General features: G+C 38.1%; 1 protein-coding gene across 17 annotated transcripts in view; it reads left to right on the top strand.

The window, feature by feature from the left end:
- Nucleotides 1–14661, top strand: part of CHD9 (chromodomain helicase DNA binding protein 9) — a 254078-nt gene that overhangs the window by 234569 nt on the left and 4848 nt on the right. For all 17 annotated transcript variants that reach the window (XM_069082490.1, XM_069082491.1, XM_069082494.1 and 14 more), the window contains 2 exons: nt 518–739; nt 5372–5500. In XM_069082490.1, coding sequence (XP_068938591.1) covers nt 518–739; nt 5372–5500 — 351 coding nt within the window. The remainder of the gene's footprint in view (nt 1–517; nt 740–5371; nt 5501–14661) is intronic.

Here is a 14661-nt window from a genome sequence, read left to right as displayed (position 1 = left end):
AGTTAGCTTTATGATTGCAAAGCTGTTTGCTATTTTGTGAATACTTTATAAAATAATGATTCATGAATTAATAACAATTTATAATACACATTTTAGATTCTTGTACAAAATGACTAATATAGAAATGCTTTATTACATGATTGCACATGTATAACCTATATCTAATTGCCACCTCAGGGAAGTGAAGCAGGGAGGAGAAGTTGGAAGGATAAAATTTGGAACTTAAAACTTGAAAACAGTCTTTTAAAATTGTTTTAACATGTAATTGGGGAAAAAATAAAATGTATTAAATAAGGATATATGTGTGCGAGGTGTGTGTGTATATACACATGCACTTTTTAGATTTTATGATATAGCATACCACAATACTTAACAATTTAAGCAAATTTGAAAAAATTGACAGGTCTTTCATTGACAGCCTACGTTCCTCTTTTACTGTCTTCAAAATCTTCTCTAGTATCAGAATAAAAGTTGTTAATGAATTTGACATGCAGTCTTTATCTGGTCTTTTTTAAAGGTTACAGTAGGCATTACCACATCACAAATTACTCCAGGGATAAATCCAGCACTGTCTTATACTCAGTCTCAAGGGATACTTGACATAGAAAATCCAGTTCCAGTTATTAATATGAAAGATGGAACAAGACTTGCAGGTGATGATGCACCCAAAAGGAAGGATTTAGAAAAATGGCTTAAGGAGCACCCAGGTTATGTGGAAGATTTAGGAGCCTTTATTCCTGTAAGTAATTTAAAAATAGATTCATTTAAATACATTTCTATTATTTTTATTAGTCAGAAGCATAGCAATCTGAGATTATTGTGAGGCATTCATTATGTACTTAGCCATACTCTTGGTAACTAAGCAAACATTCCCATCTTCTCAGAGTCATAATGATTTAAAAATAAGAAGAATCAAAAATACATATTTTTCTATTAAAATCACAATACTTTTTAAAGTCTTTTTTGGGTTTATAATTGTTGTTTAAAAATAAGTATTACAACTAACAAGTCATATAACATCTGTGCATATAAAGAAAGTTTTTATAGTGGTGTTAGTTCCTCAAGAAATATATTATTATTACCTGGGTTCTAGTTGAATGTGGAAGAAGTTAAACATACCAAAAATGTGTCTATCATTCTTGGAGTGCTCTAAGTTTCAGTTTTGGATTGTGTATCTGTAGCTTATGCCACTTTTTGGCTAAGATGCATGAAAATTTTAAGTGAATTTGAAAGCTGTTGCAAATTTTAAAATGAGATACCTGCATATCCATAAATAACACTGCTACTAGATTCTAACCATCACCCACTCCGGTTCAGTGTTGAAAAATTCAAAAATTCCTAATTTAGATCATAAGTTCCTATCATTTCACCATTTTTTTTGCCTCACCTCTCCAAAGTCTATCCTTCATCCTTATTAGAACCTCTGTTAGAATCCTCTGTTCTCTCCTAGATCAGTCACCCATACTCTGACCTCACTTTCCTCCTGTTCCAGTCTCATTCTTATAGTTAACCAGTTTAGCACTACACTTTGCTTTGAATTCCTTGTTCATTATCCAGTCAACCCTCATGCCTTGCCAAAACCCTAGCACTAGATTATTCCAACCATCCCAATTTCCATCCTCATCACTCAACTGAAACTCCTCTCTCCAAAGTTACCAGTTCTTTATTTCCAGATCCAGTAGTTTTTTTCTTAGTCTTCATCCTTCTTGACCACTGTAGTCTTTGATGCTGTTGACCATCTTCCCTCCTGGAAACTTACTCTCTCCTGTCTGAGTTTTTGTGACACTACTCTTCTCTCTCTCTCATTCCTCCTACTTACTTGTCTGACTTTTTCTTCTCAGTCCTTTGCTGGTTAATCCTACCCTCTTAACTATGGGTATTCTCCAGGGCCCTTTCTTGGTCTTTTCTCTGTTCTCTGTATATATTTTTTCACTCAGTGATCTCATCAATTTCTAAGGATTTTATGATCACCTACATACAGATAATTACAAAATTTACATATCTAGCCCCTGTCTCTCTTAAGCTGCATTGTTACATCTCCAATTGCCTATCAGACCTTTCCATTTGGATGTCCCATAGGCATCTCAAATTAATCATATCCAAAACAGAATTGATATTTTTCCTCTTATTAACTTCCCTGTTTCTTCTGTGAAGGGCACCATCATCCTTCTAGGCACTCAGTTTCAAAACCTTGATTCTTCACTTTACCTCACTGCGCACAACCAATTAATTGTCAAATTTTGTCATTTCTCTATTCATAGTCTCTCTCCCTCTCTCATCTTCTTTTTACTCACATGGCCACCACCCTGGTCAGGCCATCATACCTCTCACCTAGAGTATTGTAATAATGTCCCAATCAGTCTTCCTGTCCCTAGTCTTTCTACAATCCATCCTACACACAAATGCCAAAGTGATTTCCCAGAAATGCAGATGAGACCATGTTACTCCTCTATTCCACAAACTCCAGAGGCTCTTGCACCCAGGATCAAATAGAAGCCCCTCTGTTTGATTTTTAAAGTCTTTCATAACCTGACCGAAACCTATCTTCACTATATCATTATTCATTACACTCCTTCCCTCCTTCTATGGTCCATTCATACTGGCCTTCTTATTGTCCCTCAGCCACAGCATTCCATCTCCTGTTTCTGAGACTTTACACTGACTGGAATATGTACTCTCTCTTCACCTCTACCTCTTGTAATTCGCCATATTTCCTTCAAAACTCAGGTGCCACCTTCTACTCTCTGCTCTTGAATCCCTTGCCCACTGTGTACTAGTTAATACTCATGCCTTGCTGAGACCCTAGAACTCAATTATTCCAACAAAACATGAAGTTTTTCAAGAGCCTTTCCCCCTCAAAAACTTTACCTTTATTTTGTATATATGCATATGTTGTCTTCTTCTATAGAGTGCCAGCACCTTTAAAGCAGGAATTGTTTCGTTTTTATCATTTCTAGCACAGTGCTTGGTACATAGTAAGAATTTACTAAATGCTTACTGATTAATTTTCCTGAAGGCAGTAGAGTACCCCACTTACTAAAGATGGCTTTTATCTATAATAAAATTCAGACAGTACTTTCCTATTAAAATCCAACAAAGATATAAAGCTAATTTAATAAAAGCTTTTTGAATTGAAATGAATTTATTTGAGTGGAAGACTTTCTGAAGGAAAAATTCAGTACCAAAGAACTAATAATGTTGTTAGTATTGCTTCTTATAATTTCATATTTAAACCCCTAGAATTTTTTCCTATATTGGTAGGTGCTGATAATTCTGTATTATCAGTAGTGTATTTCCTACTTGAAGAATTCATTATTTCAAAAGATCTATAATATACTCAATGTGAATACTTCTTTTACTAATATAAATATCAGTCCTTCTGTAGCCTAGTTACCTTAGCTGCTTTTGTTTGTTTGTTTGTTTGTTTTACTTTAGGAGAACTATTGGGGGAGGGGGCAGGAACCAGTCTTGTGATTCCACTGATATAAGAAATTTGCTGTGAGGGAACACTCTCTACCATTACAGATTTGTATAACCTTGATTGGACATGGCAGAGTTTGCATCTTCCTGTTGCAGCCATTGGAAATCTAGAATTCAACTCCTATTCCACAATGAGATATCTATTTAAATAGGACTTTAGTAGGAGTATTTTTACTAGGGATTAATTTCAGCCTCCTGGTTAAATTCTGATTTTTGCATTATGCCTCATTCAGCCTAACCCTTCACCTGACTCAGGAATGCTGTTTCAACTTGCAGATGCAAAAAGATAATGGAAAGCACAAGCAGCTCTTCCCTTTTTAGTCCCTTTCAGTTAAGTCAGCAACTGGAGTTTTTTTTGTTTCTTTAACAGAGGCTTAATTTGAACTAGGTGCTAAGTACCTCTTAGCTTTCTAATACCAAGGGGTCTTTAAATTTCATTACCATTACAAAAGTTGACTGTATTCCTGATAATAAAATTGTCCTCATCCTAGTATTTTCAAAATACTCTTAAACATTAAGTTTTAGAGTATTTCTGAATTTTTTTCTCTTGAGTTGCTCAAAAGAGCCAAGTTCAAAGTGTTTAAATATTTTTTTTTCTTTGGAAGTTTGGACAAGCTATTCTACTTTTTAACTTTAGAGCTATCCCAAAAGTAAACAGACTCCTTCAGGAGTTAGTGACTTCCATTTCAGTGAAGGTCTTTCAAGTACAGGCCAGATGACCACTTGTTAGGAATGTTATAGAGAAGATTAGAATTAAGTTATGGTTGGAATAGATGGCTTTGTGACATTTAAAAAGGTTTGAGAGACATAGTTTCTGGGTAATTTAATCATTTTATTAATAAGGCCAGCACATTTGTTAATGTAAGGATGGTCACTTAGCTGTCTCTCCTAGACCTAGCAAAGACCACTCATGGGGGTGGGTTCACAGTTTATATAATAGATATTCCTGAAGGGTGACAATCAACTCTGATAGGTTAACAGTTAATGAGAAAATGAGTATTACAATGAGAGGCTGGACTATATTACAGTGATGTGTTGGGGTATGTGACTTGGATCACCCAAATCTTGATCAAAGAGACATCAATTGCCATATCACCTTTCTGATAAAAGGGAAAATCTGCATTTTCCCAGACCTATCTAAGCAAACACAATGAGCAAGAAAGTGTCCATTACTCCAAACTTAGAATTTCTTTTACTATATCATATAATTAGATCTTGTCCTGGGTAAATCTCTGCCTAAGATTTCACACATTGATTGGTTTCTGGATGAGGAAGTAGAAAAGGGAGGAAAAAACTTGGTCCTAATACAGTAATTAGTTATTAATGCCAAAGAGAAATCATCATTTCTACCAACCTTGGGAGTAGAGGTCCTTTCTAATTCTAAGATTCTCTGATTCTGTGGAAAATACAGTAATGTAGTCTTGCCCTGTTCAGTTATCTATACCTACACACTCATTACTGAGCACTTTGCAATGTTCTTTAATGCTTAAGTTCTTCAGATATGTGGTATTTCTGCTTCTGTGCTTTGATCTATTCATGCCAAATTCTCATTAAGGAAATATGGGGAGGGGTAGCATGTTGTAGTGTCACTAGAGAGAGTATTTGGATCCAAGCCACACTCTGACTAGTTGTTTGACCCTGGGTAAGTCATTTAAATTCTCAGCTACCAGGCAGTTCTGAGTATTCACTGCAGAGGAGAAGTTACAGATTTGCATTGATAGAGGGAGTTTCCTCACCAGAGAACTTCCTACACAGATGAAATCACATTCTTGACATAGAAAGAAAGAAGTGTCTGAAAAGTGTCTTGTTAATCCTTTGAATTCTGAAATGAATTGTCAGAGTGCCTTGTCCAATGATCCTCAATGAAGAATTTTAATATATTGTACTTTAGAGAATTCAGCTTCATGATGGGAGACCTAAGCAAAAAAGACATCGCTGCAGAAACCCCAACAAATTAGATGTTAATAGCCTCACTGGAGAAGAACGTGTTCAGTTGATTAACAGAAGAAATGCCAGAAAGGTATGTATAATTTCAGTGTACATTGCTTTCAAGTAATGTCATGATTGTTGGCAAGAATACTGTACTTGAAAACAGGAAAACTTGGATTTGAATCCTGCCACTGAGACTTAGTACTCTGTGATACTGTCAAATCACTTAATTCCTCTGGGTCTTTATTTCCTTATCTGTGTAGTACTAAGACAGTGATAACACCTACCTCACAGGATTTTTGTGGTAAGGATCAAACGAAGAGTGAGTGAATGTGTGAGTGTGTGTGTGTACATACACATATTACACACGTATCATTATTTTAATGGCTCTAGATGTCAGTCCTCCCTCAGTGGCTAAGTTGTTGAGTGAAGTAGGAAAGTTACTTTAAAATTTGTGTCCTGGAGTGGCTAGGTGGCACAGTGAATAGAGCACTGGTTCTGGAGTCAAGAGGATCTGAGTTCAAATCCAGCCTCAGACACTTAACACTTACTAGCCATGTGTCATAGGGCAAGTCACTTAACTCCAATTGCCCTGCCTTCTCCCCTCTAAAAAAAGGGCAAAAAACAAATTATGTCCCTTCAGTCTTTTTACCAATAGAGTTTTTAGTTTAAAAAAAGTACCATATTAGCATGAGGTATATGAATCTAGGTTATTCTTTTTCTTTCTTTTTTGGAGGGGGGAAGGCAGGGCATTTAGGGGTAAGTGACTTGCCCAAGGTCAGCAGCTAGTAAGTGTTAAGTGTCTGAGGTCAGATTTGAACTTAGGTTCTCCTGACTCCAGGGTGGGTGTTCTGTTCCCTGCACCACCTAGCTACCCCAAATCTAAGTTATTCTCTTGTTTTTACAAAATCTGTTTCCTGACTGTATCTCTGAACTATCTCCAGTCTGCTTAAGTTCATGTCTTTATTCATGCTGAAATTGTAACATGAAACAGTGGTTTCTTTTATCTCACAGAAGAAACATTGGAAGACATTTATCACATCCCTTTCTGAAGTATTAGCTCCCCACACTATCATATGTTCAGATAGACGGCAAGCAATAGGGAGAAGCTGAGTAAGAAGGAAACAAAATTAGCTTGAAAGTTAGGAAATAGGGGCCGCTAGGTGGCACAGTGAGTAAAGCGCTGGCCCCAGAGTCAGGAGGACCTGAGTTCTTCGGTTCAGGCCTCAGGCACTTAACACCCACACAAAAAAACTAGCTGTGTAAACTTGGGCAAGTAAATTAACCCCAATTGCCTTCCAAAAGGCAAAAAAAAAAAGAGAGAAAGAAAGTTAGGAAATACATATTTCTTTAGCCTTTCTGACTGTATTACTCTGTGTAAGTCACATAACGGGATGGTTTGGTTTCTCCTTCCTGTAGGTATCTCTTTGCTAGGGTAAAGGAAAATATTTTCAATTTTTTCAATATTTTCAAACATTTTTTCTTGAAGGAAGGGGGGGTCATAGAATTATTTAAATTATTGTTTTTCACAATTCCTTTCACTTTTGTGTTGCATTTATATCAAATTAGACAAACATCTGTTTTTTTTTTTTATCCATAATAAAGTTAGGTTCTTTCCTGTAGAAGGATAATTCAAGACCATTGTTGATTTCTGACCTTATGATTTGATCTTAGAGAAGGAAAACTCCTCTGTGCCTCACCTTCTTTATCTCTTAAATGACAGTATTGGACTAGATGACTCCCATGGACAAGGTGTCTTCCAAGCAAGAAACCTAAAATCACATTTTAGTTGTAGTTGCATACATAACACTGTAATGTAATGTAGTGCCAAGGAAAGGCAACTTCCCAAGGTTCAAAATACCAGCATAGGTGCTCTCCATTTTATTCAGTGACCAACCAAGAATGGAGAAGATCAAAATATGACATCATTCAAAATACAGCATTTACTAAGTGTGATTAAATAATCTCCAAGTGCTACCCCACCCCAGGACCTTCCATTCATTCAATCAATTACAAAGTCCCTGTTCTAAATACTACTCCACCCCTAGGCTGTACCTTCATTTAGTCCACCACAAAGCCCTTCTTCTCAAATGGAGATTAGTTTCCAAACATAAGTAAAGTACATTCATTTGTTCAACCATAGAACACAAAAAGGTCAAAAGTTCCCCACCCCTGGATCACAATTGAATCTACCCCAGAGTTACATCAAGTTTAAGCACAGCACTTAATACCCAAATGGAGGTCTTTTCTTCATCTTGACTCAAGGCAAGTTCTCAGCAATCTTTGTTCCTGGGGAGACAAAGCTTAGCAAGGCTACAAGATACATTGCCAGTCTCTTCATTAATTCATCCTCTGTCTGCAGAACAGTCCTAGAACCCCTGAAAACATTAGCAAAACCCTCACCCAGGATTTCTGTAAACATACAACAAGAAAATCCTTCTTCAGGGCTTCTGAACCAACAGCAAGGTTCCCAGACCCCTGCAACAACAGCACTGTCCTTCACCAGTGGACAGTATTCACTCTCTGTCTGCAGGACAGTCTCAGGAGCTCTTAGCCAACAGCCAGGTTCCAGGACTTCTTCAACAGGATTGTCTTTCACCAGTGGACAAATCTGGCAAAACAACATCAAAACAGACAAAGTACCAGCAAAACAGCCATATCTCCTCAGTTCTTGGCAGCTCAGGGGGCAGGTCTCAAAAGTCCAGGGCAATTCAAAGTGGCCCCCAGCAATTCTATCAGTCTCTCTCTGCCTCCACGAGGTGCTGCTTCCAAAAAGTTCTTCTGACTCTCTCTTGTCTCTCCAAATCTAAGTCACCAGCTCCTCCCAGTTCAGGACTCTCTTTTCACATCAACAAGTCCATCCCACAGGTGGGATTAACAAGCTCTGGGTTTTAACACAATCAGTTTGAAAACCAAGCCAATACAGGGGAATCTTTATGTTCCATTACTATCACAAACACACATAAACAAACACTTGTATATATGTACATATGTATAGAAATTCTCATTTATGTCTTGTTTCTTACATCATCATTGGTATCTCCAATATCCTTCTCCTCCCCCTCCCAGAGAGCCATCTCTTCTAACAAACTATTCTTTAAAAGAGAAAAAAAATCAACACAAGTAATGGATACATTGAAAAAGCCCCAAACTTACGTAGTTGCTCTTTTATCTAGTTGTGGGTTGCTGGTTTCTGTAACATAGGCTGGGCATTTGGATGATTCTTGAAAACTAAATTTACTGTTCTGGGTTAATTTATCTCAGCTGGTTGAAACTAAATGGTGGGATTTTGAGGGGGTAAATATAATACAAGCTTTATTATGTTTTACTTAACGATAAACCCTCCAAATAATTAAATATATAACTGCATGAAGTTTGTACTCATTTCTTCTCTTTCTAAAAAGGTTTTTTTCTCCTATTGCTGCTCACACCTTCTCAAACCCCAACACAGATTATTCCCACAATCCACCCCACTCCTCTTTGGTACCACATATTGCTGAATAGTACTGGAGAAGTCATGGAGCCATGACAAATTTATGTCATCCTATTCCAAATGGACCTTTACTCCAACAAAGCAATCCTTCTACTCTTCAATGTTTGAAGAGTGGCTGTATAGTACAGTAGAATGAGTACTGGTCCTGAAGTCAGGACCTGTGTTCAAGTAAACCTCTGTCACTTACTTCTGTGTGACCTTGCATAAGTCACTTAACTTCTCTGGGTCTCTTTCCTCATCTGTAAAATGATGGGAGCAGGTGGACTAGATTGGGAGTGTCAAATGCATGGCCCACCACATTCTCCAAGTATGAAAGATAAAAGTATAATTGTGAAATATTTAGCAAAATAAATAGCTATTCAATAAAACACAAATAATACATTTTTTAAAACTAAGTCAGTGTGCAGCATATAGGGATCCTTACGTATGAATGATATCCCTATTTCTAAAAATTAAATCCCAAAACCAGTAAGCTGAAGTACCAAAGATATTCAGAAGCCATAATAATGCTGAGCCACAGCATCCTTTAGCCTTCCCTTTTGCAAACTAATACAAGATCAATATTTACTCACAAAACTCTTCTGTCCCTTTAATGATCTTCCTCAGTCCCCAACTATCTGCACCTGTCTTCAATTTTTCTCCAACTGTCAGACTCTGTGGGTTCTGCTTCCCCTCAGCAAACTCCTCCCACCACAGGCTCCATGCAATACATTCAACCTCTCAGGGGGCAGGGAGTATCTTCACAACAGGGAAGGTCTTTAGACTCCCCCCTAGGTCTATTAAGGAGCAGGGAAGATCTTCATATTCCCATTCCCTTCTATTCAGTCCCAAGATCTTTCATGTCCCTTACATAGCAAAAATACCTTAACAATAAATGAGAGTTAAGGGTAACTGGTGGAAAAACTGGTATCAACAACTTTGCAACAATATAACAGGGATAATAGAAAAACTTTGCACATAAAACAATAGCTTAGGATGGGGGCTTGGGCGCAAGCACCCCATCCTTCCCCCCTCAAATAAATGGGCCTCATAATCTTTGGGGTAAAGGGCAAAGGTCTCTTCTCTAAAGCTACTTCAAGCTGAAATTGTATGTAAACCTGTCCCTGCCCCAAGAAGTCCCATTTGAGAGTTCATTTCTTTAGCTGCCCTCTGGAACTTGGTTGATGCCAAGTCCAGAAGTGGCATATCACAGTCATGTACAAGGGAAGACATCTGGCTTAAGCAATCAGGCATCTGCAGGTAGAGAGTACCAAAGCTGTAGAAAACAAACCTCACAAACAAGTTATCAGACAAAAAGTCAAAAAGAGACAAATATTGGGTGAGCTGTGCCTTTGGAATCCATGAACTCACTATTATAACTTCATTCTCGGTAGAATATATAACACTGTCTTCCTTGCTCTATTCCAGTGACTTAATACACTGCCATAAGTTCAGCATATTGACCATTTCCACCTATCCCAGCTCTTTCTTTAGTCTGAGTCCCCTTGAAGGTGTGACAAACTTGGATACAGTGGTTCAGGAGCATCTGTAGGGGCAGTTCTCACTTCTCTATTTTGTCTGATGTTAAGCCCTTCCTCATGGTACCTTTTATATAGTTCATTAGTTGGAATACCATCAATTTTTCTAAAATCAACCCGTGCTCGCAATAGAGCAGTAAACAATTCTTTTCTTGGCAATCTATTCTGACTTTGAATCCACTGGCAATTTACTCTTCTCTCACAAGGAAATTTATTTTTTTCCCATTCTCCTAAGTCACTTAGCTATGAAATCTTATCCAGCACCTCTGAAAGAGGGTTCCCTATTTCACCAGTTGGTAGAGTCAGAAGTAGGTGCTCATAAGCAGGAGGAGCTGTCTTCACCATGATATTTCTATGAGGAACTGCTAAGGGGATTTCATGATGCTTATCTGCATCCCCACCAATGATAGAAGTTTTCATTACTTCTTCTTTCAGCTTTCTCATACAGTCTCTAAGTGAGTTCCAGGGTCTGTCTCTACTAGGCCACATAGAATAAGCAGGATACATTTTATTACATCCATTAGCAGCTAAAGCTAACAGATGGGTCGTATTGTTACCTCCTGCCAAATGAAAATGTCTAAAAGCTTGCTGGACAAAAGGATTCTGGCAAATACTTATAAATTTAAAGCAGTCCACTTTATCTAGCACTATCCCAGCAGCCCCATCATCAGTAATTCTTACCATCCAAGACACAAAGGATTCTCCCATCCTTTGGGTGAATTTACTCAAAGGATCAGTAATCTGTTGACTGAAATCCTCAAGTATCTCCTTGAATACTGCACGTCCTCCCTGACTCTCCTGTTTTCTTCTCAATGTATAGGCTTGTGCTTCAGCCCCTGTAACAGCTTCGCTATGAAACAATGTATCACCTAAGATTGTATCATTCTGTATAACATGGACTTTCTTGGGAGTCTTTTCAAAGCAACTAGGTTCAGACTCTACCAAAGCTGTATGAACTTTCCTCCTGTTACTTTTTTGCTTCTTTTTCTGAGCCAAATTTACAACATCCCTCTCTTCTTCCAGAGACTCTCCAGTTCTTTCTTCTACCACCCAAGACTCAGTTTGCTCTTTTAAAGGAGGGCTCGAATTCTGGCACTTAGCCAACTCTTGGAATAGCTTGTCCCTGCTTTTACACACATTATGGTAGTCTATCAGCAAAACCCAGCCTCTTCTACACACTGCCTCCAGCTCTCTCCCAGGTTTTATTGGTATTCTTTGCAAACATGTTTCTCCCTACTGCAGGCTCTGTTCCCAGTTTTCACAGAGTCCTGTAATTTTAGACAGTTCTCTTGCTAGGGAGGCATAAGGCAAATCCTCCCATCTTGGGATAGCCATTTTTTTCTTCTAAACCCCTTCTGCTAACAACTAGAGGTCTGATATTTTACGATCCCGTTCTCGTTGCCAAATGTAGCACCAATGCAGTATTGACAATGGTCACGATAAAGACCATGGCTAAAAGTATCGCATGACGTTCAATCACAAAATCTGCCAGACTCTCCAGATAAAGGATAAAGTTGAAGTATTTATTTGTACACCAGAAAACCAAATCACAAAACCAGTAAGCCGAAGTACCAAAGATATTCAGAAGCCACAATAATTCTGAGCCACAGCATCCTTTAGCCTTCCCTTTTGCAAACTTAATACAAGATCAGTATTTACTCACAAAATTCTCTATCCCTTTAATGAGCTTCCTCAGTCCCCAACTGTCTCCAATTGTCAGACTCTGTGGGCTCTGCTTCCCCTCAGCAAACTCCTCCCACCACAGGCTCCATGTGACTACATTCAGCCTCTCCTGGGGCAGGGAGTATCTTCACAGCAGGGAGGGTCTTCAGACTCCTCCTTAGGTCTATTAAGGAGCAGGGAAGAGGAGGCAGGCCCTGAAGGAGCCTGATCAGCTCTGAGGGCAAGTCTTCCCACCAACCACAAGGTCCACTACCAGGCCTATCACCAAAGGACTGGGACTGGAAAGAGCAAGGTAAGAAGCAAATACAGGGGACCCTGTCCTGGACAGCAAACACTCCTGGGGCTACCACTTCATAGCCAAGAAATTAAAAAAAAAAAAAAAAGCCCTTTTCAGGACCTCCAAAGTCCAGGATGACAGAGTGAACCTCACTTGCTCCAAACTCCCCCTCTGACCCTGAAGACATAGTAACTCTTGCCCCAGGGCAAAACCCTCTACAGTAAAGGCTTGGGATCCTAGAGGAAGGGCATGGCTAGGACCCTGCCTCAAAATGGGTAGGTAGAAAGCAGACTACAAATTCAAAGACTCTGGAGTCCTACTATTCTCAGAGGGAGGAACCAACCTCAGAAGGAGACAATATGGACTCCACACCCAAAGCTGAAATTTCAACAGGGAATGGGTCCCAAGCACAGAAGGCTCTCCTAGATGAGATCAAAAGGAACTTTGAAAACAAATTGAGAGATAGAAGACAAAATGAATAATTCTCTCCAAATCAAAATAGCAGAATTAGAAAAACATTATAATGAGGAAAACATCTCTCTAAAAAGAAAAGTGTATGATATGGAAAAGGAGCTCCAAAAATTAACCAAAGAAAATGATTTTCTAAAAACTAGAATTAACCAAATGGAAACAAATAACTCTATGAGGAACCAAGAATTAGTCAAGCAAAACAAGAAGAATGAAAAATTAGAAAAAGAGGTAAAATAACTCAAAGAAAAAATAACTGACCTGGAAAACAGATCCAGGAGAGATAATCTGAGAATCATAGGCCTACCAGAAAATTATGAAGAAAAAATGAGCCTGGACAACATTCTCCAAGAGCTTGTTAAGGAAAACTGCCCTGAGACACTAGAACCTGAGGGTAAAATAGAAATCGAGAGAATCCACCGGACACCTGCTGAAAGAGATCCCAAACTGAAAAGTCCTCAAAATGTTGTGGCCAAACTCCAGAACTACCAGATAAAAGAGAAAATACTTCAAGTGGCCAGAAAGAAACAATTCAAATATTGAGGGTCCACAGTGAGGATTGCACAGGATTTGGCAGCCTCTACACTGAAAGATTAGAGGCAATGGAATACAATTTTCCAGAGGGCAAAAGAGCTCGAGCTACAACCAAGGATCACATACCCAGCGAGACTGAGCATATTCTTCCAGGCAAAGAGATGGTCATTCAATGATATAACAGAGTTCCAGACCTTTTTTATAAAAAAGCCAGAACTCAATGGAAAATTCAACCTCCAATTACGAGATGCAACAGTGACTTAGAAAGGTAAACAAGGAGAACACACACACACCCTGCTATTTGATAAGGAGCAGGGAAGATCTTCATATTCCCATTCCCATTACACAGCCCTATAAGATATATCATGCCAGTGTTATTAATCTCCATGTTAACAAATGAGGAAACTGAGACTCAGTGAGATTAAGTGACTTGCCTGTTGTCACACAGTAAATAAATAGCAGAATCAGAACTTAACACTCTTAACTCTTCTGACCCCTAAATTGAGAAACATGATGAAAACTGGCAAGAGACTTCAACAAAAGAATAGAAGAAAATCAACATCATATTCTATAGAATCCTTAACAGGTAACTTGAGAATTTCCACATTTTGCCCAGTCTTTTAATATTGGACAGTAATATATACAGATATAGAAAATACTAAAAGAAGCCAGTTATGAAAGCATAAATTTAGAAGCTGAAATGGTCCTTAGAGTTTATCTAATTCAGTAGTGTCAAACTCAAATGGAAATAGGGCCACTAAACCATACATAAGAATCCCTATCTGCCAAATATTGATTTAGAAAACCAAGTATTAACATCTGTATTCTACTGAATATTTATTAAATATTTCCAAATTGCATTTTAATCTGGTTTGGGCCACATGTGGCATGGGGGCTGAGTGCTTGGCATCTCAGTTCTAGTCTAGCTCTTTCCTTTTCTTTTTCTTTTTTTTTTAAACAGAAAAAGTAACTGAGTTCCAACTGAGTTTAAGTGATTTGCCCCCAAAACACACAAATAGTTAAAAATCTGATTTTTTGAATCTCACTTGGAAATACTGCTTTTATTAAATACTTTATACTAAATTCTACACTAAACCTTATTTTAACATTGTTTGGGCACATTTGTGAGCAGCTTCATCTTTGTACATTGAAGGAGATAGTTTTGAATGTATTTTTTATTTTGATCTAAAGTCATCTTACTTTAATGAATATATGATATCATAGACTTGAATATTCCTACTACCCTGGCTTCCTGTGCAATTTGTCTCTATATCCTCTGT

This window comes from Petaurus breviceps, unplaced genomic scaffold, assembly GCF_028583685.1.
Source record: "Petaurus breviceps papuanus isolate PSGF00001 unplaced genomic scaffold, PetGlider_PUasm1.0 171, whole genome shotgun sequence".
Lineage (NCBI taxonomy): Eukaryota > Metazoa > Chordata > Mammalia > Diprotodontia > Petauridae > Petaurus > Petaurus breviceps.
This window is presented reverse-complemented; position numbering and strand designations above follow the sequence as displayed.